Source organism: Terrapene carolina, unplaced genomic scaffold (genome assembly GCF_002925995.2).
Source record: "Terrapene carolina triunguis isolate 2854851 unplaced genomic scaffold, T_m_triunguis-2.0 Scaffold580, whole genome shotgun sequence".
Taxonomy (NCBI): Eukaryota; Metazoa; Chordata; order Testudines; family Emydidae; genus Terrapene; species Terrapene triunguis.
In genome coordinates this window covers 6,556,125-6,582,606 of record NW_020664931.1, presented here as the reverse complement: position 1 = coordinate 6,582,606, position 26,482 = coordinate 6,556,125, and the positions used below count along the sequence as shown (strand labels likewise).

At 40.7% G+C, this 26,482-nt stretch overlaps 1 protein-coding gene across 1 annotated transcript in view; it reads left to right on the top strand.

Moving 5' to 3' along the window:
• Nucleotides 1-26,482, top strand: part of CTNND2 (catenin delta 2) — a 731,680-nt gene that overhangs the window by 405,302 nt on the left and 299,896 nt on the right. The window contains exon 8 of the mRNA XM_029913318.1: nucleotides 19,805-19,937. Within this exon, the coding sequence (XP_029769178.1) occupies nucleotides 19,805-19,937 (133 nt within the window). The remainder of the gene's footprint in view (nucleotides 1-19,804; nucleotides 19,938-26,482) is intronic.

The window sequence follows — 26,482 nt, the reverse complement described above, 5'->3', positions numbered from 1 at the left end:
ACGCGGCAGGTTCGGCCGATCGCGGCCCCCACTCACTGCGGTTCGCCATCACGGTCCAATGGGGGCAGCGGGAAGCAGTGTGGGCTGAGGGATGCGCTGGCCATGGCTTCCCGCCGCCCCCATTGGCCCGGGACGGCAAACTGTGGCCAGTGGGGGCCGCGATCGGCTGAACCTGCCGTGTCAGCAGGCAAATAAACTGGCCCGGCCTGCTAGGGTGCTTACCCTGGCGAGCCGCGTGCCGAACGTTGCCGACCCCTGCTGTAAAGGAATGCAATAATCTAAAATGATAAATTGAAGTTTCTTTATTACGATTGTCTCTAGCGAACTTGCATTAAGCTGCAACAGCTTAATAAATATTTTTCCACTTAATAGAAGGATGGTTTAGGAACCCATATTAGGCTCATCTATGGGTAATTTTTCATCATGTAGAAGTGGTACCCATCTTGCTTCTCCTTCAGCCCATATCTTATGATTTCTTATGTTAGAATTTGAGTCTAAGTACTACAGTAAATGCAGACAGGAAAGAGGATCTCTAATTGGAGAACATTTGATGGATAGGAGGGCAGAACTGCATTTTCTACAATGAAAGAAGGAACAGTTTGCCACTACACAAGACTGTTCTACACCAGAGATGTATAAGGTTCTACTCTGTAAGGTACTCAGCATTCAGGCATAATTCAGCAAGGTACTTAAGCATGCACTTAGATTTACACACATGAGTAGTCTCGTTAAAGTCAATAGGACTACTCATCCTTAAAGTTAAGCACATACTGTGCTTTATGTGTTTTTCAGGATTAGGAAAGTGTGCTCAGCACTGTACAAGATTGAGATTTTAAGTGCTGTGAATACTTGATAGTAAAACATGTGCAAAAGTAATAATTCATTATGAAGTCATGCAAACATTAGTGAATAGTTATAATAGCTCAAGCTATCAGAGATTGGGGTTGTCCAGGCATGGAGGGGTTAAATGGGAGGATGTCAGAAATAAAGAGGAGCAACATCAAGTAAAATGTGTTCTTACTGTCTTCCTTTTTCAGATGTTCAAAATATCTGGTACATGTTTGTAGATTCAGCTACATTAAATTTGAAATATCATGTAGCTCAACCAAATAACAAACTACATTTTCATATATTAAAGCATACACTGAGGTGCAGTCCGTGGGTTTTCAAAGCATGACTTTTTTTTTTGTATCCATAATATCAAGCACAAGTTATACAAATAGACAATTTAATTATTGGTTGTGCCCACAAATCAGTATCCAGATACTTAAAATGGCCCATTGTGAGCCTACATAGAAAAACTGACCCACCATTATTTGTTTCTGTCTAATTGTTAATGCAATAAAGGGAGGCCCAATTGTGGCTGATCTGTATATCTAGCTAAGTAAAGAATTGCATATGGTAACAGGTAGCAGCATATTTTTATGTGCAATGTAAGCACCTAACTCAATTGAAAATTATTAATTGTGTTGCCAGTTCCATGTCTACCAATCTCTGCCAGATGCCCATTCATGTGCCTCACTGAGCTATATCCACACACAAAATATAATCAGATTACCATCTTGTTAGCCAATGATATGTTTCCTCCCACTTGTACTCCTGTTTCTACTATGAATAAAATTCTTTTCCCCCAGAGATCAAACTAAAAATTGTGTCTGTACTCCAAAAGAATATCAATAACAAAGAAAAGTTTGTGATCAAAATGTTAGTTACCTTAAATATTTTTTGAAATGTTTCCAAGCTATTTGGCAAGCAAATTATTCAGAAACACCTACTTTTCTGAAAGTGTTAAGAACCTCATTGCTAGGAAAAAAACATATGGTGAAAACTTCTGAGATCATAGATTTGCAGATTTGGCATGTTTTGTGCATTTACTTTGAATGTATGGTATTATATACATTGTACATAACAGTCTCTCACACACACACTTTTCTAATCTGGTCATAGTTAACTCCATTGACTTGGTGGAGTTATTGGGCATTTACTTGGTTTAATAAAATGCAAAATGTCTCTTTTCCCTTTCTCCTTATAGTCCCCTTAGGCTCACATGTAGGCATCCAAGATTGAATTCTGAGCTTTTGGGGAACAATAAACTTGTATGTATTTCTCAGTTATACTGGAGGCATACTACCTTTCATAAAGGTTATGTTCGTAATACTTTCCATGGGTCTAACATTCTGATTTCAGCCGTTCTCAAATTTAGTCCATACTATACTGTATCAGATTTCTTTGTTCATAGCTTTTGAGTCTGAGGATATCAATCTGTCTTCTGTTAAGTCTGCCTTTCTGATAACAGAAAACGGGAATACATGCTGCCGCCCAGAGAAATTTCTTCAAGATATTGTGACAGACCCAGACCAGTGGGGCACAGGAGTCTGGTAGAGGCCAAATATACTGGTCACTGGATGAGTAGTTTTCTGTTCCCTGAGTGACCAGAGCAGGGGCTGCACTAGAGTAATCAGGAACCTGCTAGAACCAGTTAAGGCAGGCAGGCTAATTAGGACACCTGGAGCCAATTAAGAAGAAGCTGCTAGAATCAATTAAGGCAGGCTAATCAGGGCACCTGGGTTTTAAAAGGAGCTCACTTCAGTTTGTGGTGTGAGTGTGAGGAGCTGGGAGCCAGAGGTGCAAGGAGCTGAGAGTGAGAGGGTGTGTTGCTGGAGGACTGAGGAGCACAAGCGTTATCAGACACCAGGAGGAAGGTCCTGTGGTGAGAATAAGGAAGGTGTTTGGAGGAGGCCATGGGGAAGTAGCCCAGGGAGTTGTAGCTGTCATGCAGCTGTTACAGGAGGCACTATATACAGCTGCAGTCCACAGGGCCCTGGGCTGGAACCCGGAGTAGAGGGCGGGCCCGGGTTCCCCCCAAACCTCCCAATTGACCTGGACTGTGGGTTCTTCCAGAGGGGAAGGTCTCTAGGCTGTTCTCGAACCCACATGGTGAATCTCTGAGGCAAGAAAATCCACCAATAAGCGCAGTACCCACCAAGATAGAGGAGGAACTTTGTCACAATATACATCTTCCAGAGTGTAGGGAGATGCAAGGTTTCTCTTTTTCCCTGATCAGCTGAACTGCAGTTAGCTCCTTGCCTGCTCCTTTAACCTTTGAGTGGTCTAGAGTTCACTTCATTTCCCTGTCTGTAGTGCCTTTAAAAAAAAAAAACTCCCATATAAAGTAGCTGGAGACCCAGAGTTCAGTCTCTAAGGATTTTCAGCAAGGATTGCACAGGGTCAACCTCCCCACAGTCAAGTCCCAAAAGAAACTAAAGAAATGAATTTAATGAAATAACTTTATAAAATCTTATGATAAACAAATCTAATTTTTACAGCATGACATGGCTATTTTATAATCCACAGACATTACCTTCACAGTTATACATAAGCACAAATAAAGAAAACAAATTAAAATCTGAGCAGTTCAGTCCTCACAGAAATAGAGTGATAAGAAACTGAAAGTCCCCAAGAGCTTAGGTTTTGTTTACCTAAGTCTCAGAGTCTTTGATCACCAAATCTATACAGTCTGCTGAGTCTAAAGCAACATCTTCCCTCCACTTACTTGTAGGTATCTTCAGTTGGAATCCATGCAGACTCTTCCTCTGGTGAGATCACTGCTAGCCAGTCAGCAAACTGATCAACCAATCACTCTGTTAAGTGTATAGATTTAAAGACAACCCTGTTACAAGAAAATACAAAACTGACAATAGTAAACTAGAAATGACTCTTTCCTCATTACTACTTTTAAAGAAAAGTTGGTGAATCAGACTATTGAGACAATTTAACTAGAACAGTTTGGCTAAAATCAGAACAACATTCAAAGCATACAATTAAAATAGAAGTTATTTTTCCCTCCCAATTTCCCCTTGTTATAATCAGCATTGCCCATGCTTCCCTCATTAACCTGCTGCAAAACACTTCAGAGTTAGGGACAACAGCCTGCTTTCTGCTCCTGGGCTCAGCTTCTCCCAACTCACACAGGGCACCTGGCCTTCGGCAAAGCATCTGCCTTGCCTGCAGGGCCGGCTCCAGGCACCAGGCAACCAAGCTGGTGCTTGGGGCGGCACCTGGAGGGGGGCGGCGCGGCGCTCCGGCCGCCGGGGAGAGCGGGGCCACAGCCGGGCTCGCCGCCCTCCCCCCTGTGCCCTCCCCCCGGCCGCCGGAGCGCTGCTGGCCGCCGGGGGGAGAGCGGAGCCCCCGCCGGGGCTCGCCGCCCTCCCCCCAGGGCTCCGGCCGCCCTCTGGGGTGGCAAAAAAGCCAGAGCCGGCCCTGCTTGCCTGCTTGCCCTCATGTAGTCTGACCCCAGCAACAGGGAACCTATTGGAGCAGACCCAAAACTACCACACCCAATTCCAGAAGTTTTTGGATGTGGAGTACTTAATCTGCCTAGCAACAGTGACCCAGACACAGCTCACTCCTATCTCCCCCCATCGGGTCTCCTAAAGAGATATCTCCCTATTAGGCACATGGGTTACACTACCTTCTCTAAATGAGGTAGAAGTGCAGCGCATGTGTTAATCTGACGCTACCATTATTATTTCCCATTAGAGTTGCCATGAATGTAGCAGATAATGAAGTCTCCCCAACACTTTCAGAGCCTCATTTAATGTGGCATTCATATCAAAAGGGTATCCACAGGCCTCCAATGCAAGAATGATGCCCTTTCGGCTCTCTTCCTGCTTTCATTCTTAATTTGGCCAGATTTGACTAAAAGCAGGGGAATGCTATAGCTCCCTGTTTTTTATTTTTCCATGAGAAATGAGTGGATCTTAACATACGCTGAAGGTGAAGATCAGTAGGACCCACAGTGGTTGACTCCCTTTGCATTTTATTTCTTATATCGGTTTACATAATCTACCCAATCTTATTGTTTTTCCATTTTCAAAGTAGATACATTATTGCTATCTCCTCTTAATTAGTGACAACTACTTCAGAATTCATTAGCAATCTATAGTAACAAGTGTGTGTGTGTGTGTGTGTGTGTGTGTGTGTGTGTGTGTGTGTGTATTTGAAGAAGGAAATAATTTTTGTAAAGAAATATTTCAGATTCAGTTCTAATAAAATTGAATATAAAATAATGTTAAATTTGATTTGCAATGCCATAAGAGAAGTAAGGGTTGGAAAAGATCTATTAGGCTGTTTCCATCCGTATATTTTCTATTTGGTTGATTGTTTTTTTTAATCTAGGCTAATTTTGCACCTTGCTGACATCCTTTTGAATTTACTGAGGTAAAGTCCTTACACAGGGATCCCATATTGCTGGTATTTTCCCCTCAAGTATTTTTAATCACAGTAAATATCTCCCTTGCATTATCTTTCATAACATTGGGGGAAATCCATTCTTTGATCTTCATTCAGCTTTGATTATTTCTTTTTGTGTGTGTATGTTGTTTGATCCTGAGCTACCTGTGTTATTTCTGTTCCCAGTGCACCAGAAACAAATTCCTACAACTTTCCTATCAGACATGATGCAAGAACGATGATGCAATGTAATAAATACATCTGTCAGACGTGGTGCAAGAAAGCAGCCAGCCAGCACTCCGGCGCCCACAGTGCGTAGAGTCAGATCCTGAGCAGGCTGGTTGGCTCCCACCAGCTCCTGGCAGGAAGCGACGGTTTTCAAACTATGGGGCGCACCCCACAGCTTGAAAACCTCTATGTTAAATGGAAGGCAGAAATGGGGGGGGAGCATGTGACTCCAGGTGCTCCCCCATGCTGCCCTATTTTTTTGCCCCCACAGCTTTGTTCCCTGTGGGCTGCCCCGCTTGCCCTTCCCTGGCTACGTCCCTGATATTGATATCTAAAGATAATGAGAAGTGTTTTCTCTTCCTGTGGTATATACTTGGTGGTGTTCCACTCTTTGTTAAACATATGGTTGCCTACAGCAGGCATGTCTACAACACTGCCCGTAGGGAATGTTTCTGGGACTGGAATAACTATGGGTGTCAGTGCTTGTCTATGCCAACTGCTTGATCAGATGTGAATGTTCTGCTCTAATAATGTAACTGAGAAATAGGAATTCAAACTCCCTAGAAATTTACTTTGACCAATGGATGTATAGTATATGCAGCTATCGCACCTGCTTCTCAAATTTGGTGTAAAACTGGAATTTGAGATGTGTCCATATTACACCAACTGGAGAGAGATTTTTTTTTTTTAAATTACTATATGATCTAGTATCTTTGCAATCAGTGCTCACATATTTGTAGCAGTTGGGTGGTTCTGTTATTTTTTCCCAAATAGGTATCGCTGCATAAAACTGTGAATAATGAATAGGTAGACAGCAAAAAATACAGGTTGTCTGCTGAACTGAGCTTTTAGTCTTTTGTTCATCTTATATATATTTAAAAGATTTTACCCTCCCCTGAAAATACTGATCCATACTTAATATATCTATTTAAAATGGTGGTCACTGTGCTGCTAGGGCCAAATCAGTAGGGAACAGGGTATCCCAAAACTTGAATTCGTCTACTCACAGAAAAACCTAATTCTCACACATAATATCAACTTATGTTTAAATGTGAAATGTAACTAGACAGATTTAAACTTTGTCTCAAATCTGATCAACGTATGAAGAATATAAATTCACATCTTGAGGGCGTAAAGTATCAGGGGGTAGCCGTGTTAGTCTGTATCCACAAATCAACAAGGAGTCTGGTGGCACCTTAAAGACTAACAGATCTGTTAGTCTTTAAGGTGCCACCGGACTCCTTCTTGTTCATCTTGAGAGCCTTATTCATGCAAAACTCCCATTGTATTCAAGTTATTGCCTTTCTGAACTCATGCATTATTTTGAAACTTAGTGTAGGCCCCATCAATAATATACAACAATTCTTCCCACTGTACAAGTTGGCATGTAAATCAGCCCTTACAACCAACTGTATCAAGAATAATAAAGCATTCTGAAAATGCAGTGTGTTGAAACTCCTGGTCTTAATATATTTGGTCATCATATCTACATCGAGAGATGTATTTTAGGGAGTGACAGTCAATCAGTTTAAGATGACGTTTAGTGAAGTAAAAGATAATATATTGATTTCCTTTCCAAATGTTCTTATGGCTTAAATACTGAAGGTCCTTACTCTGACATTACTTAGACAAAGTGTAAGGATTCAGGGATTAGAACCTGGCTTGCAAAGCTTGGGATGCTGATGTTTCATCGGTGTCACTACGAAGCCATGCAGCGCTGCAGCCAGGGAGAACTGTGGAGACTAGGCACCTCAGGAAGTACTGCACAAGGGAGCCAGAGTGACCCCTGATTGGCCTGCGGACCTCTGATTGGCCAACCACCCTATTTAACCATGGAGTGTTCCCCAGGAAGTTGTCTGGGTAACACCACAGACTTTGGGCCTGCTATGACTCCAGACCTTTCCTGATCTCTAGCCTCCAATCCCAGCCTGACTCTGCCTCTGATTCTTGCCTCCTGACTCAAGCTTGGTTCTATCTGTGATCTCTGGTTTCCAACCCTGGCCTGACTTTGACCCTGACTCTTGCTTACTTAACCCAGCTCTAGCAATTCCTCCGACCCCTGCTCACTGATTACCATCCCTGATGTGTGGACTCCAGCCCAGCTATGGCTGCTAGGCCAGACTGCCTACATCCCGGTCCCTTACATAAGAACGGCCATCCTGGGTCAGACCAAAGGTCCATCTAGCACAGTATCTTGTCTTCCGACAGTGGCCAGTGCCAAGTGCCCCAGGGGGAATGAACAGAACAGGTTATCATCAAGTGATCCATCCCCTATCACCCATTCCCAGCTTCTGGCAAACAGAGGCTATGGACACCATCCCTGCCCATCCTGGGTAGTAGCTGTTGATGGATCTATCCTCCATGAACTTATCTAGTTCTTTTTTTAACCCTGTCATAGTCTTGGCCTTTACAACATCCTCTGGCAAGGAGTTCCACAGGTTGTTTGTGCATTGTGTAAAAAATACTTCCTTTTGTTTGTTTTAATCCTGCTGCCTATTAATTTCATTTGGTTCTTGTGTTATGAGAGGAAGTAAATAACACTTCCTTATTTACTTCCTCCCTTATACAAAGTCCTGTAAAATAAGTAAAATGTTCATATTGAATTGATCATTTGTCACCTTCACTGACATATTCCATAACATACATGTAATTTTAGATGATAGGATCAAATATGTTTGGATTGGAAGTCCCAACTGTCTGCATTTTCAGAATACAGTAGTTCACAATTCTTGCCAAAGTGGTTTCTTAAACCTGGCTTATGTGCTAAATTGCACAGTGGGTAGGATTGTTGTGTATTATTCACTGGGGCCTACAATACATTTACAATATTTTAGATCTCTTAGATGTTGAACACCATTACATTGTGGGTATTAGTAACAGTCACTAGAATTGAAGCCATGCTACCTCATGTAATTGCAAAACAGAGCAGAGGAGACTGTAGAACCTTGTAAGTTAAAATGTAGTATGTGCCCATCCTTAATGTACCCACATGTAAAACATAGCACTGTGAATCTTACAGTATCAGTGAAAGCACTTGTTAATAATTAATAAGTGTTAAGTTCAGTTTTTAAACTTTCTGTCTGTCATAAACATACAGCTAAGGGTAGCATAAAATCCCTCCTTTACCTGTAAGGGATTAAGAAGCTCAAGTAACCTGGTTGGCACCTGACCAAAAGGACCAATAAAAAAAGAAGATACTTTCAAATCTGGAGGGGGAGGTTTTGTTTGTGCTCTCTTTGTTTGTTCTCTCTCTGGATGGGAGAGGGACCAGGCAGAAAAAAAATCTCCTAAAAACCTACCTGAAATGAGCATCTAAGATTATAAAAATTGTAAGTAAAGGCAAGGAAATGCGTTAGATTATCTTTTGTTTTAGATTATCTTTTGAATTTTCCCTATGCTAAGAGTGAGTTTTATTCCTGTTTTTTTTTTTTAAATAACTTTAAAGCTGATCCTAGAGGGGAATCCTCTGTGTTTTAAATCTTTTTATTACCCTGTAAAAAGTACCTTCCATCCTGATTTTTGCAGGTGTGATTCTTTTACTTTTAAAAAAAAATAAAATTCTTCTTTTAAGAACCTGATTGATTTTCAATGTCCAACAACCTAAGGGGTTTGGTCTGTGCTCACACTGTACCAATTGGTGAGGATATTATTCTCAAGCCTCCCCATGAAAGGGGGTGAAGGGGTTTGGGGGAATATTTTGGGGACACAGGGACTCCAAGTGGACCTTTTTCTAAATCTTTGGCTAAATCACTTGGTGATGGCAGCAATTCCTTCTAAGGACTAGGAAAGGATTTGTGCCTTGGGGAAGTTTTAACCTAAGCTGGTAAAAATAAGCTTAGGGGGTCTTTTATATAGGTCCCCACATCTGTACCCCAAAGTTCAGAGTGAGGAGGGAACCCTGACACTGTCCAATGTGATTAAGGTCACACAAATGAGATTCCATTTAACAGGATTAATTAAATATTGTGGGACACATTTTTAAAAGAGTTCAGCTCCCATTTGGGTACCTAAGTGAAATATCCTCAATGGTCACTGCTGGTGCAGAACACTTTTAAAATTCTGGTCCTTTGTATGTGAATATGGTGAAACCTATCTTAAGTGACTACTCAGGGGCTTTATAGAGGTGGAGTTATCTGCCTCCTCCCAACAACAAATTCAAGTCAATACTAAAGAACATAAGTTTTGTGTTCTTGGAGGAATGATTCTGAGACTCCACATATCTGACAACAAGAACTATGCTAGCAAGTTCAGTGGCTAGGTGTGGAAAACTAGCTAAAGCCACCCTCTGTGCCTCAGAATTGTCAGGGGGTATTCTTATTCAAGGAAAAAGTTGATAAGATGATAGCTGATAAAACAGACATGTTAAAGTGTTTGCTTCCCCCCCCCAGCAAAGTCCAAGAAGGAGTACAGGCCCTCATATAATGATATAATCTCCTTTTGTTTCTGTATACAGCAAAGACACCAGAGAAGGTTATCCTCTTAATTCAGGGTTAAGACTGAGTTTTGGATCACATAGGGAAGCCCTTAAATCATGGAACATGTCCAACCGCTCTTTCCTCTCAATCAGCATAACTACACTTGGGCCAGATATAGGAAAGATATCATGCTTCTCAAACTTTTGGTTCCAAACTGACTTCAGAGTAGTTGTGTTGAGGGAGAACAATGCAGCATGAATACTCTTTAGAGTGCCTTCTTCCTCCTCTTTTCAGTCCCAAGAGAGAATGAGAAACATCAAGCCATTCTGATGGAGACCCTACACCTCAAGAGCTAGGGAAAGTAGAGCCTGTCCCTCATGATGAAAGATGCTCAGAGCTCTGTTCCATGTTTTTCTTAGAAAGGAACAGATCAGAACTACATCTGTGAACTTATAAAAAGCTTATCTGCATATTCCGATTAGCCCCTGTCATTGGTAGTTTCTTCAGTTGGCCTATGGAGATCATCACTGTCAATACAAAATGTCACTCTTCAGCCTATCTTCTGCCTCCAGGATATTCATGAGGTATTAATAGTGGTGATAGCCCAGATGAGGAGTCTAGGAAATCACCTATACCTGTTCTTAGGTGGAATAGTCACTAGACATTGCCCACAAGCACCTCACAGTAAGTGACACAAAAGACACTCTCACGTTTCATGTACATGGGTTTTTGATAGAAATAGATTAGAGCTTCCTGACCTCCACCACTGTTGCCCTTTCTCATAGGATCTGCTGAACTGTACCCACTATTTGCAGGAAGAGTGGGGTAGCCAAAACATCCTGGATTTGGGGAAGGGATCCAGCCCTATTTGCTTTCCTTTTTAATGACATGCAGCATGTGGCACAGAGCAGTAAAGCTTAGACTGACTTGTGCAATTCAGGAAGAAGAGTAACCATAGCCACACCTTTTACTCCTTTATATTCCTCTTTGAATGAGGACGGGGTCTTAAGTAATATGGTATCCTCATATGAGGATTCGTGTTCAGTGGGCTCCTTTTGATCTTGTATCCTCTGATCTTGAATTGTCATTTCCATTTCATTCAACAATACTAGTGTCAGAAAGTATACCAGACTTTGTAGCAGCAGGAAAATATATTTGGCGAAAGTGGGCCAAAATCAAGAAACTACCAAAAATCAGAAGTGATTGCTCCACACACACCAATACATCAATACAGAAAAATGAGCAAACACACAACCCACTGCAAAAGTTGTATTAATTTCTGCCTTTATACTGGTTGAAGCTAACCTCTAGCTCAGCACCCTCATACATTCCCTTTCTACTATGAGAAGGAATAATTTACATATGAGCTTTGTACAGAACACAGCACTGGGTCAGGGAAATAAATATGTGGACCAGCACATAACACAGGGACCACATTCCTTAATGCCAGTTTATGGCTCCTGTCAGAAGCAAACTGCAGTGACTTCACCATAATGTTTAAGGTAGGCCAGAATAGGGGTGGTCAGCTTCTGGGCCATTTTCCCACTTGTGGTTTTATGGCGTGTCTCTGGGTGAAATTTTTTTTGCACTGAACACAAAGTTGTCTTCCTATCTTTAAAAATATCATTTTTTCTACAATATCAGTAGTATGATTTAATTGTCAGTTAATTACAGCATTCCTATCTTTAAAGAAAGTTTGTTCTGTTAAACACAGGTCATCTTGTATATATATCGGTGCCCTTTTTATTTTATTTTCAGAAACCACAGCTCAAGTGAATCTTCCCATGCTCAGTCTGTTGCCATACCAGTGTTTGTCAGCAGAGCTGGGTACAACAATGGTAGTGATGAGCCAGTAGAATTTTTAAGTAAAATCACTTTTGCCACGCTCACTCCCCATTTGTGCTAATTTTGCAGACATGTGGGTGGTCATATTTTATTGGCACATGGATGATAGAACCTGAATCTTGAGTATTCACTTTGGAAGTAAATGTTCACTTGCCCAACAGGGAAACAGAAATAATGCCATGTGACTTATCAGCTGCAATTATCCAGCCCAGATGGAATAATGAATATGAAATGCACACAGGAAACTGTTAGAAATCAAACATACAGTTTAAAAAGTACAAAAAATTGTCATAATTTCAAATAGTAAATTCCACAAGATAAAAAAGAGCCTAAATGCATAAAATAATTTATTATGAATTGTTCCATCCATTCTAGTGATAACCTGGAAGAGTTGGGCCTCTGCATTTTGGTAATAATAATACTGTAGTCCTTACCTCAGCTGGAGCTTCATATTTCAAGAAATTGTTCTTCTCCAAAATTTGTGGACTCTGAAAACTTTGTAGGTTTCTGGTATAATATAGCCTGCACTACTGCCATTCTCTATTTAAACAAGGATTCTGTACAAAAGATTACTTTATAATTCCATTTACAATATTTTGCTTGGTGTCAATATAAAGTTCTCATGCAAAATAATCACAGCCTGTTATTTTATTTTTAACTATATTTCTGAGTACTTGGAATATGACATATGAATGCACTGTGTTATTTTTCTCAAAATATTGGTGGTTTAAGTGTAGATACATATAGTAAAGGTTAGATTTACATATTTTCCTATTCCCTTACAATTTTTCAAATGGTTCATGAGAAAACCAGGAGCTGTTGGTACTTGTCATGACTTATTCTGCAGAAAAAAATATTTTTGTCTTTTCTGTTGACTTTCCAGGATTGTCTTCAGTGGATAAATCTTAAATAGTGGGGTTATGAGATTTTGCAGAATAAAAGAATTTTAGTAAGGAGCTGAAGCATTTTTTCTTAATTTTAATAGCTTCAACCCTCTCACTGTTGTGTGAAGACACCTCTATAACATTTTATGAAAGAAGCTTTTTACCTACGTGCAGTGTGTCCAATTCTTGCACAGAACTCAAGGGGAAAAGGCTGGATTTCTCTTGCAGAAATGGCCAGCAGCTTCTAGTTTTGTTATATATTGCTATAGCAGATCTCAAATGTATTCATCAGTATATAGTACAATATACTTTAGTCATTACTTTTGGATATTATTGAAAGAATTTTTAAGCAGTTTTTTAGGGAGGGGCAAAAGAAAGTTCCCATTAGCAACAAACTTTGAGTATCAGCTATACGAGTAGAACAACATATGGACCTAGGTCTCAGCTGCAGTCAAGGAGCACTTGGTACAAATCAAGAAAAGAAGCTGAAGGTACCATAAGCTACCCTTGCTGTCACCTGTGATCTTGGGCATCACCTGTGCTGATGTAGTCCACGTAAAAACTGTGGCTGAGAATTTTAAAGCCATTTAAGGAAGTCAAGTACCAACTCAGATTGAAGTGCAATGAGAATTCACTCTAATTAGTCCTTCTCTTATCCATTCACATTCACATGACTTTAATTTGTTACAGTAGGTAGGCTTGTATCATAATGATCAAAGGTGTCACCTGGCAGTAGTTTAAAGTGCCTTGCCCAACTGATATGATTACAAAGATCAAAGTTTTCTTGAAAATTTTAATGCTTTGTGTAATGATGTGAGGGATTTGACTGTACGATGTAAGAATTCTGGTTGATATTAAAAAAAAAAAATCAGTGACCTTGTTAACTTCTCCAGATTGCCTCAATTTTGCACCGGGACATCAAAATATAGTAATGTTTTCCAGAGAATGACAACACTATAACAGAGAACTTTCAAAGAGCTTCACTTCCCCCTTGGTTATAGAAAGGAAGGAAAGAAAGTCTGACCTGGTTCTCAGGCCATACTGGTGTCCTGTTGTATATAATACTGTTTCTGCTTTGCTAAGCAGAAGGAGTTTAGGGAGTTTTGTAGTGGGTTAGTTTCCTGCTGGGAGAGAAATTACTGACACTGACTTGGGGCATTTTCAGGTGAAGGTTGTTTGGCTAAAGGCCATTACTTTAAATTACCACAGCCCCTTGTCTACTGTAAAAGCAATTTTCTTCCTGTCTCTTGGATCTACCAATACCTGTGTGTGAGACCCAGTGTGGAGAACCAGAATGAACTTGCTACACCATCTTTTCATGGCAAAGTATCCTTTAAACTTTAACGTTAATTCTTTAGTTAGCAGCAGTAGACTTGGTGTGAATTATGCCATCTTTTTTTTCTTAAACACAACTGTGCGTGAGTCTCAAGGACGGATTGAAAGTTCAGTTCCCAGATGCATTTCATCAATAGCCTGTAAAGCCTCTTCTTGCTATGAAGTGAGGATAGCGAGGTGCCTGTTTAATAGTTTGATATCCCCCAGTGTCAGTCTTGTGCTGAACCAGGGCAGTCTAACTTTTATATCTTGCTTTGCTAGATCAGGAGAATAACTATTGATTCTTTACCAGAAAGATTTTCAGACATTCATGCTTATTCTTATTTAACTTACTTATTCTTTTCCCTGTCAACAAAATATTCTGGAAGGTGTATTTGGTCCACTGAGGTTAATGGAGTTACACCTGTGTAAGTGACGTCAGAATCTGTGCTTGTAGTACCTGTTAGCGTATAATGCCATCCATGTTCAGCTGTGATTTGTTCATGGATTTGTGCTACCTGCTTGCCAAATAGAAATTCAATACTTAACCAAAATTGCTTTTCATCTCCTTTTGCATACAATGCCATAGTCAGAGGCCACATACTGCATCATTCTTTGGCAGTAATATTTGCTATGGCATCCAACTCTCATTGCAGAAATGAAGCTCTTGTTTAAAAAAAAAAGGGAAGAGGGGGCAGATCTTCAGTCAGTGTAAATCGGTGTTGCTCCACCGAAACCAATGCAGACACATCAATTTACATCATGGTTGCAAAGGAAACTTTCCAAACAGAAAGTGAGTTTAAATCAGTCTTCCAACATCATGAAACATGCTCTGGTGTCAACTTTGAAATATTATGTTGTACATTTGAAGGTCAACATTGTTAACTATTTCACTGCTGAGCATTTAATAGACTCATCGACTTTAAAGTCAGAAGGGACCATCACGATCATCTAGTCTGATCTCCTGCACACTGCTAACCCTATGCAGGCCACAGAACGTCACCCACCCACTCCTGAAATAGACCCCTAACCTCTGGCTGAGTTACTGAAGTCCTCAAATCAGGGTTTAAAAACTTCAAGTTACAGAAAATCACAATTTACACTAGTTTAAACTTGCAAGTGACCGGGGCCCCATGCTGCAGAGGAAGGTGAAACCTCTCCAGGGTCTCAGCCAGTCTGACATGGGCAAAAATTCCTTCCCGACCCCAAATATGATGATCAGTAGACCCTGAGCATGTGGCCATCTACTGTGCTATCTCACAAAGCCAAACTGCTTCCAACAGCTTTTCAGGTGCCTGAAGTCCCAGTTGTCCCTTGAAGAACTGCCAAACATTTCAGCTTTCCCCTGATAATTCTATAATACACTTATGCATTTTCAGTACAAATACTGCAACACAGTGAACATTAAAAATTTAGAGGCAGCAAAAAATAAATTGAATTTAATAAAAAATTAAATCAGCGGGTGTATTGTAGTGATTGTGCTATTCATGTTCATATTTAATTCAATAAAAACCTTCAGTTTTGAACCCTTTCTCAAGCTGCCACAGAATCTCCACTTTGCTGCGTCGGAGAACTGCAGAATTTAAGTCAAACTTGCTATGGAGTTGTCATGCTGTCTGGAGTGGCTCAAAACTCTGAGTGCCAATCTCAGGGTAGACATCCCACACTGGTGATATATTCTATAATTAGATTTCACCAGGCTTGTGTTCTCACCCAGACAAATGGGACTTTTGTGATAAAAGGGTATATAAAACAAAAATCATACCACATCAGGTTACTCCAAATCCCAAAGGATCAGTCACTTACCTCAAATCAATTAGTACTCTGGATCTTACACCAGAAACAACACTGGTGGCCAATTCTCTAGTAAACTATCTAAAGATTTGTTAGCTAAGAGAAATAAATGAGTTATTGGGAAGTGAAAGGAGTTGAAATACATTAACAGGTGAATCAAAGTTTGTAAATCCAAATGATAGCAGAGATGTAGTAATCTGCCAGTCTACAAAAGTATTTCAGGGTTACCCAGAATAACTCTGTGGATCTCTTTCTTGTTTAGTTAGTCGACCCTATTAGAATCCAAACAGTTCAGAAATGTAGTATCAATCCATGAATCCATATTTATAGCTTTTCCACACAGAAAGCAATCTGATAAGTGTCTTTACTCCTCCATGAACCCTTGCTTTGAAATTAGCATTTCCTGTTACAGCCATTAAGTCCTTCATTAGCATTTCCTAGGTTCCATCCACATTTGATGAGTTTAGTCACAGGGGTATACACAATGTAAAAGGAAAAGTAAGAGCAAACAACAATCCTTTTTAGTTTCCATGAAGTTTTAACACCTGACTAGGATCTTACATTAACACACCTTGGATCAGGGGTTATTTAATTACAGGGTATACATAATGTAGAAGTAATGTAATAGCAGACTTCAGGAGGTAAGTATCAGGGGGTAGCCGTGTTAGTCTGTATCCACAAAAACAACAAGGAGTCTGGTGGCACCTTAAAGACTAACAGATTTATTTGGGCATAAGGATTCGTGGGTAAAAAACCCACTTCTTCAGATGCATGGAGTGAAAGTTACAGATGCAGGCATTATATAATGACACATGAAGAGAAGGGAGTTACCTCACAAGTGGAGAACCAGAGTTGACAGGGCCAATTCAATCAGGGTGGATGTTGTCCACTCCTAATAATAGATGAGGAGGTGTCAATTCCAGGAGAGGCAAAGCTGCTTTTGTAATGAGCCAACCACTCCCAGTCCCTATTCAAGCCCAGATTAATGGTGTTAAATTTGCAAATGAATTTTAGTTCTGCTGTTTCTCTTTGAAGTCTATTTCTGAAGTTTTTTTGTTCAAGAATAGTTACTTTTAAATCTGTTATAGAATGTCCAGGGAGATTGAAATGTTCACCTACTGGCTTTTGTATGTTACCATTCCTGATGTCCGATTTATGTCCATTTATTCTTTTACGTAGGGACTGTCTGGTTTGGCCAATGTACATGGCAGAGGGGCATTGCTGGCACATAATGGCATATATAACATTAGTAGACGTGCAGGTGAATGAGCCCTTGATGGTGTGGCTGATGTGGTTGGGTCCTCTGATGGTGTTGCTAGAGTAGATATGGGAACAGAGTAGGCAACAAGGTTTGCTACAGGGATTGGTTCCTGGGTTGGTGTTTCTGTGGTGTGGTGTGTAGTTGCTGGTGAGTATTTGCTTCAGGTTGGGGGGTTGTCTGTAAGCGAGGACTGGCCTGCCTTCCAAGGTCTGTGAGAGTGAGGGATGCTTTTCCGGTATAGGTTGTAGATCATTGATAATGTGCTGGAGAGGTTTTAGCTGGGGGCTGTACGTGATGGCCAGTGGTGTTTTGTTATTTTCCTTGTTGGGCCTGTCCTGTAGTAGGTGATTTCTGGGTACCCGTCTCGCTCTGTCAATCTGTTTCCCCACTTCCCCAGGTGGGTACTGTAGTTTTAAGAATGCTTGATAAAGATCGTGTAGGTGTTTGTCTCTGTCTGAGGGATTGGAGCAAATTTGGTTGTATCTTAGGGCTTGGCTGTAGACAATGGATCATGTGATGTGTCCTGGATGGAAGCTGGAGGCATGTAGGTAAGTATAGCAGTCAGTAGGTTTCCAATATAGGGTGGTGTTTATGTGACCATCACTTATTTGCACTGTAGTGTCCAGGAAGTGGATCTCTTGTCTGGACTGGTCCAGGCTGAGGTTGATGGTGGGGTGGAAATTGTTGAAATCCAGGTGGAATTTTTCAAGGGCCTCCTTTCCGTGGGTCCATGTGATGAAGATGTCATCAATGTAGCGCAAGTAGAGGAGGGGTGCTAGGGGACAAGAGCTGAGGAAGCATTGTTCTAAGTCAGTCATAAAAATGTTGGCATACTGTGGGGCCATGTGGGTACCCATAGCAGGAGATAGACAAAAACAACACAATCAACAGCTCCTTTGAGCTCTATTAGCATACAAGTGAATTAGTTTGAACCCACACTAACACTTAACACTGCTTTGATATTCACATACAAATGAATTCCTAAGACTCTGGCATTCCCTGGCACTTGGCCTGTCAGTGTCACAGGATCACACAAGGTCTTTGATAGTTCCTCACAGTCTAAATCCACGCTGGAACAGCCACCATATGATTTGTTGTTGTGTCCTTATGTTTTCTCTGTAATAAACAGTTCATGTAAAATTTATCACTTACATCAAACTCGGCTTATTTAGTCTGAACTGATAAAACACAGAATTCTGAATATGTTTATTTTGTGTCATATATTTATCATCCTGGATCTTTGTAAGGATGCGACGTAGAATGATACTTCTCAGGCTGACTGACAGAAAATGCTGTGTGAGATGGAATAGTAGGGAGATGAAAGAAAAGACAAATAGGTGATGCTAGAATTTCAACAAAGACTACTTGTTCTTGCAGGATCAATCTTGTTTTGTAGTATGCATTGTTATTGCTTCAGTTCATTTTGGGGAACTTGTACTGTACGTGTGAGCTGTCTGATTTTGCTAAAGACAGGCTGCAGGTATACTGAAAGTTTTACTCAAACTGAGTGAATTCACCCAACATTGTATGGTAGGTCTCAGTTCAGCAGAGTCACTATGATTTAGGAAGAAGGAAGTGAATGATATGGGTCTTTGAATCCTTTATACAAGGTAGAACTGGGCACTGCTCCTCGTAGGCCAGGGCAGATGGACTGTTTGGGAGCAAACCAAGTGAGGAGCAGTGGTTCCATGATAATGCATAACCTGTAATCCTAAGTCTCCGTGGCTGGAGTGGCTACAACAAAGGGCCTATGCAACTTCTCCACACCCTGTGTCCTGATCAGGGGGCAGATATGGTTCTCCTCAACCTTTCCACCATTCCCTCACACGAAGCCCATTTTACTCAGGCTCTGTGCCAATATTGTATGAATTTCAGCTTGAGAGCCATGTTCTACTGTTACATTTCACATGCACAAATACCGCTGAAGTCAGAGGAAAATGTGGATGTTTATATGAGGGCAAAATTCAGCCCTAAGAATTAAAGGCATGTTAGATTTCTTCATTTCATTCGGAGATGCTGCACGTACATCTGACTCCTGAGACACAAAATCAGGGCAGCTTTCATGGGCTCTATTCCCTTGAGTGCAGAGACATAGTTGTACCTCATTTGACATATTCAGTTAGAGCCCAGTCCTGCAAGATGCTGAACACTTGCTGAGATGAGCTGAAATCCTCAAATCCCATCACCATTTGACTCTAAGGATGCTCAGCGTCTTACAGGATCACAATGGTCCATTTCAGAAACATTTGCAGAGTCAGTTTCAATTAGGCATATATTTGCAAAGATGCAAAAGATATCAGCTGTGTGGTTTTGGTACATTAGTTTTGCTTTAGTTTACATTATACCTGGATACAGTGAACACAAGACACAATATATGGTTGTTTTCTGTATTAGATATCAATTTTGTCACATAATGATTATAGTAATTAAATGAACCTTTCCTACAGTCAGTAACATTTAAGCCTAACATTTCCCATTTTAATTAAGTGCGTGTTTGTGCACATGTGTGTATAATTATTTTTCTTTCTTTATTTCATCTTTATCAGAGTTTCCTGTAATGCATTGGATTTAGATTATGTTAAAACTTACAAGGGCCTTTGATGAGAGAATAAATAAATCAGATTAAACCTACCTTTCTATAATGTGTTAGAGTGGTAGCGGTAAAAAGGGGGGAAAGGTCTATGTTCATGTTCTTTCTGGCATTGATAATAACAAACAAAAAAACAGAGTTTTATTTATACATTTCTAATTGTATTGGTGGGTGAATCATTGCCACATTGAATATATTTATTCACTGTTTGCTGAGGATACTCTTGTTTCTTTGTGTACAGAGAGTTTGGATGGAGAGATCCAGAACTTCCTGAAGTTATACAGATGTTACAGCATCAGTTCCCTTCAGTACAGTCCAATGCTGCAGCCTACTTGCAGCATCTCTGTTTTGGAGACAATAAAATAAAAGCAGAGGTAAGACACTTTGAAATTTTCTTTTAAAATGGCTTTGTCTGCTAATTACCACCAGAAATTTTGTATAATTACACCTCTACCCCGATATAACGCTGTCCTCGGGAGCCAAAAAAATCTTACCGCGTTATAGGTGAAACCGCTTTATATCGACCTTACTTGGCTCCACCAGAGTGCTCAGTCCCTTTCCCCCCCCCGCCCCCCCCCCCGCCCCCCGGAGTGCTGCTTTACCGCGTTATATCCGAATTCGTGTTATATCGGGTCGCGTTATATCGGGGTAGAGGTGTATTTAAAAAAGAGCTTCAAGGGAAATCATGTATATATGCATATAACCTGTATATTCGAGCTTTTAAATCATCATTACCATCACAGAAGGTGAGTTGCATAAAATGTTATTGAATCAGCCCCTTGGATGACTCATTTGTTTGGATTTGATTATTTTAAATTGAATGTGAGGTATTCAAATGTTCTGGTAGCCTAGGTGTCCAATAAGCAACTAATGGTATGATCTTGCTTCCACTGAAGTCATAGGAATTTTGCTTTTGATTTAAATTGAAGCAAGATTGGGGCCTAAATAAAAGAAAAAATTGAAATACATAAATAAATGTGTAACGTGGGCTACATTCCAAATAGAAACAAGAACACAAAACATGGGGCAGTAAAAAGGGTTCTGGGCCCAAACTCTGTTTTAATTTATACTAGTATAAATCAGGAGTAATTCTATTGAGTTGAATCGGAGATTTGCCTGAACAAGAAATTCAAGATTTGGCCCAAGGTTTTTAGCCTGCAAAAACCAAATGGATTATTTTATTATTTCACTCATTTTTTTGGAAATAATTCAAACAAAAATAAAAGCTGAAAAGCAGATGGGTCAGTACAATTTCTGTCTAAAACCTCACAAAAAACATAGGCCCAGATCCTCAGCCCTCGCTGGCCCATACTTGGCATTGGTGAGGGAGAGAGACCTTTGTGCTCCCTTGATCTCTGTGGCTGCTGGTAGCCAGCTCAGCTCCTGCCACAAATTTAAAACAGCCACAGAAGTGCTCTAAAATTATCCCAGTGCAGCACTGCTCCAAACCCTCCTTCCTCCACCATCCTCACCAGAAGAGCCCCCTATACGAGCTGTACTCCACCCTGGGATTCCTCCATACATGTGGAATTCCCAGGTGGGAAAGATTTTGCCAGAGCAGCCTAAAAGGATTGTATTGGTCCAGGAACTATCCTATGATTTTTTGAGATTCAAAAATAAATTATAGGAGAGTTAAAATAAAATATTTTTCTCTGTCTGAAAAGAGGTCCATAACTGCTATAAGCCTAGATGTACTCCCCCTCCCACACCCTTCTTACCCTTTTCTCTCATTCCATCTCCGCTGCTCAGTCTTTCATTAAAAGGATTGATTCATCTCTTCAGGTTTCCCAGAAAGACAGTTACATGATTATGGCAATTTATTCATTGTACAACCACTGCTTCCTCCTGTTAGTCATGGATGGGGAGCCCTTGGGCAGCTGCCCAACTGAAGGGAAGAAAGTTGTTTGTTTTGTTGCCAGCTGTGTATGGAAAATCCCTTAAGAGATAGGCTGTTGTAGGCCTGACCTGTCCGATTAGGACATCAGCCTTTGACTATAGTTTAAGCCTTCAGAGTAATGAGCTTGTTGTTCTTTGTATATGTGTATGTGTACTGATATAGGCATATAAGGTACCACAGTGCTCAGCACCACTCTTATATTTTGCTGCAAAAAAGGATAACAAATAAAATAAGAGATTTTGCTGGTGATGGTGGTGTGTTTTTCCCTTTATTGGTTCTTCCCCAGGCCCTTGATAGATTTCTACCTCTGCAACAAGCAAGATGCATTTGAGGGCAAGACAAAATCATTTTTGTAAAACAGTGCTCATGAGAATATGCTTTCAAACTGCTGCTGGTGGTGCTATAGATCTTGCTAACAACCAGTGGAATCTGTCTCCTTTTCTTTAGCTTTATGAAGAGTTTTTAACCTAAAGTATGCAAAGTCAGCAAACTCCTTATTAATGATAATATGTAAAAGTACCAGAAAATTCTTATTTATAGCACTCTGATTTCCTCGAATGAAAGGTGCTTTATGGGCATGTCTACAGTGCAGCTGGGAGAGAGCCTCCCAACCAGGCTAGACAGACTCATACTAACAGGGCTCAAGCTAGCACGCTAAAAATAACAGTGTGGACTCATAGACTCATACACTTAGGCTGCAGCTCAGACTGTCAACCCTACCTAAATCCCTAGGCTTGAGAACCTGAACTCCAACCCAAGCCTCAGTTTTCACACTGCTATTTTTAGTGCATTGGTGCCCATATTTAGTGCAAATATAGTGCCCATCTTTAAAAAAGGGAAGAAGGAGAACCCGGGGAACTACAGACCGGTCACCCTCATTTCAGTCCCTGGAAAAATCATGGAGCAGGTCCTCATGGAAACCATTTTGAAGCACTTGGAGGAAAGGGAGGTGATCAGGAACAGTCAATATGGATTCACCAAGGGCAAGTCATGCCTGACCAACCTGATTGCCTTCTATGATGAGATAACTGGCTCTGTGGATATGGGGAAAGCAGTGGACATGATATATCTTGACTTTAGCAAAGCTTTTGATACGGTCTCCCACAGTATTCTTGCCAGCAAGTTAAAAAAGTATGGATTTGATGAATGGACTATAAGGTGGATAGAAAGCTGGCTAGATTGTCGGGCTCAACAGGTAGTGATCAACGGCTCAATGTCTAGTTGGCAGCCGGTATCAAGCGAAGTGCCCCAGGGGTCGGTCCTGGGACTGGTTTTGTTCAACATCTTTATTAATGATCTGGATGATGGGATATGCTGGAGGGTAGGGATAGGGTCCAGAGTGACCTAGACAAATTGGAGGATTGGGCCAAAAGAAATCTGATGAGGTTCAACAAGGACAAGTGCAGAATCCTGCACTTAGGACAGAAGAATCCTATGCATTGCTACAGGCTGGGGACCAACTGGCTAAGCAGCAGTTCTGCAGAAAAGGACTTGGGGATCACAGTGGATGAGTCAGCAGTGTGCTCTTGTTGCCAAAGAGGCTAAAGGCATATTGGGCTGCATTGTAGGAGCATTGCCAGAAGATCGAGGGAAGTGATTATTCCCCTCTATTCGGCACTGGTGAGGCCACATGTGGAGTATTGCATCCAGCTTTGACCCCCCACTACAGAAAGCCTGTGGACTAATTGGAGAGAGTCCAGCGGAGGGCAATGAAAATTATCAGAGCGCTCGGGCACATGACTTACGAGGAGAGGCTGAGGGAACTGGGCTTGTTTAATCTGCAGAAGAGGAGAGTAAGGGGGATTTGATAGCAGCCTTCAACTACCTGAAGGGGGGTTCCAAAGAGGATGGAGTTTGGCTGTTCTCAGTGGTGGCAGATGACAGAACAAGAAGCAATGGTCTCAAGTTGCAGTGGGGGAGGTCTAGGTTGGATATTAGGAAACACTATTTCACTAGGAGGGTGGTGAAGCACTGGAATGGGTTACCTAGGGAGGTGGTGGAATCTCCATCCTTAGAGGTTTTTAAGGCTTGGCTTGACAAAGCCCTGGCTGGGATTATTTATTTGGGGTTGGTCCTGCTTTGAGCAGGGGGTTGGACTAGATGACCTCCTGAGCTCTCTTCCAACCCTAATCTTCTATGATTCTAAGCCTCTCTGTCTGGGTTGAGAGGCTTGTTCCCAGCTGCAGTATGGACATATCCTATAAGATCCTGATTCAGCAAAGCACCTAAGCACAAACTAGGTGTGTGTTTTAGACTCGAGACTTTGCCTGAATTGGGGATGGGATTATTCTGGTGCTTAGAATTAAGTATATGCTTAAGTACTTTGCTGAATCAGTGTCTTATAGATCACCTTTCCCTGGAGGAACTCAAAGTGCTATAAATAAGACTATATATTACTTCAGATCTCAGGCTCCAATTTGGCAAGTTTCCTAATTGTGCCTATCTATAAGAACATGAGTAGTCCCACTGATTTATTTGGGATTAATCATGTGCTTACAGTTAGGGTATGTCTACACTTACAACACTACAGTGGCACAGTTGCACTGTTGCAGCCATCGGCATAGGTAATCCTCCTCCCCAGGAGGTGTTAGCAGGGTCAACTGAAGAATTCTTGCAACAACCTAGCACAGACTATACAAGGACTTAGGTCTGCTTAACTTTGCCACTCTGGGGTGTGGATTTTTCACAGCCCTGTGTGATGTAGTTATGCCAACCTAATTTTCTAGTGTAGACCACGCTTTAGGTGTGCATATAAGTAGCTTGCTGAATCCAGACCTAAACAAGGGTACCTGAGAACAGAATTGGACTCTTTCATCCTCTCCAGATATAATGCATTTGTATTCTTTCAGATGATTGTAGAACTTGTTTTCCCTGTCTAAATTTCTTGCCTGTTGAATTAGCCAGGATTAGCTGCATGGTTCTGTACAGTTACAAGGAAATGGAAAGGTTTCAGTGGAGTATGCAGGAGAAAGAAGGGCACAGACAGAAAATGATTTTCACTCTACAACTTGCAACATCTTTGGAATTAATGGTTTAAGACTTTGGATCCCCAAATATAATGCAAGAAAACCAAATTCAACACAAATCCAAATCCATTGAAAAGTAGAAAATTACTACTCTACTTTATTAAATAAATAGGTTTAAAGAGGGGCAAATGGCTTGTGTTGCAGTAGCAAGAAGATGGCCCAGGTGGTGTTTGGGGATTTTGAGAAGGGAGTGGGTAAGGGAAAATATGAATGAAGGAGGTGATTATTTATGACTCCTGGTAAACTGCATGGAGAAGGTGAGTTCATAAAGGCTTACTGATTAATTTCTAAGGTTTGTTATTATTTTTAATGTGTATGTCCCCAGAGCATTGTATGGGCATATCTAAAACAAAACAAAAAATGAATCCAAAGAATGAGTGGATGTAATTCTATGGCCTGTGCTATGCAGGAGGCCAGACTTAGGTTATCATAATGGCCCCTTTGACCTCAAAATCTATCTATGAAATAATGTTTCAGCTCTTGGTGTCATCTTCAGAGCCAGAGGGAAACAAAACTGGAAAGTGCACAGAATCTCTCTTGCAGAGTTTGTTAAGCCTATGGTGCTACACAACATGCCACCACATTGCTGTTACAAGAGAGATGCTTTAGAGGTACTCATTCACACACTTGTTATGACCATTTGTATTTAGATAGCATCTGGATTGGAGTATAATTTATACCATATTTTCCATCTAAAAGAGGCAGTTTTATTAATAATCATTCATCCTTGCCCAACCACCCCTTCACAATGCCTGCTTTGTTCTTTAGATGGTTATAAGATCTTTGGTCCCCAGCCATGTGTGAGTTCAATGAGACTACCCACATGCATCAAGTTAATCCCAGCTGCTTGCAGGATCAGGGCCCTTTATGTTTTATTCTAGAAAGACAGTGTCTACTTAAAAACTAGTCAGTTAAAAAAATAATTATTGCAGGTACTACACTTGTTCTTAAGACTCCTGCCAATATTTGTGGTTTTACAATTATGCTTTCCTCTTTTATACAAAGAAATTTCTCCCCCCAATCGCTGTGTGAAAGACCACAAAAAAACAGGAGAAATGTATTAACTCTGCAGAGGAAAATATTGAACCAGCTCTGTTAGAAATGTCAAATGAATACAGTAAACAAAACTGGGAAAAAATAAAATCTTTTTCTCTAATCTTTTTCAATTACAGTAACCTTGGGTGTTAGTTGTAACCATAGTAAATAAAAAAAGCTTTCATACAGAAGTGTAATTTTAAGTTGATAGCGTCCCTTTAAATAAAACTGTATTTTTTCATAAATCCAAAGTCCTTATCATTCTTTTTGTCAAGAACAAGAAAAAGGCTTAAGCTTTGAATACCTGCCTCTCTAACTTGGTAACTATTCTCTTATCCAGAGAGATCTGCAGATGCCCTTGTCCTGTCCGCTAAAAGGACGTTCTGCAAAGAGGATTACTGTTTCATGGGAAGAAGCCTCAGGGGGTTGCATAGGTGTCAAAAGCCATTTGCGCATTCACAGAGCACTCATTGTGTCTATTGCTTTTGTATTTTTAGGGGAGGGTTTTCATTTTTTCCCTTCCAACTTTCATAATGGAATATAAATATTGGAGTGAGATAAAAAATTGTGAATTTTATATAGAAGAAAACAGTGTTACTGTTTTCATTTCTCTTCTTTGCAACATTTTAAAAAATTAAAATCAAGGCTTTTTTTTTTTTTAAAGCATGATTAGTTGAATGTTTCCATTTCTGCAGATGCAGCTTTTAAAGGTTCCCTCAAATTGCACTTTTGCATAGGTGCCTCTCTCCTCTAATAGAACAAGGAGGAGACAAACATGGCTACCCCTCTGTTACTTTTCTCCTTTAATAGCTGAGTCTCTAACTATGGCTGACAATGGGCCATATAAACAGTTCATTAACTCTTTGGTCAGTGGTACTTCTGCTCCTGTCCTAACTCTTTAGATTATCTCAGAATCACCAGAGGAGAATTGGGGAAGCCTCGTTTATGTGACTATGACTGA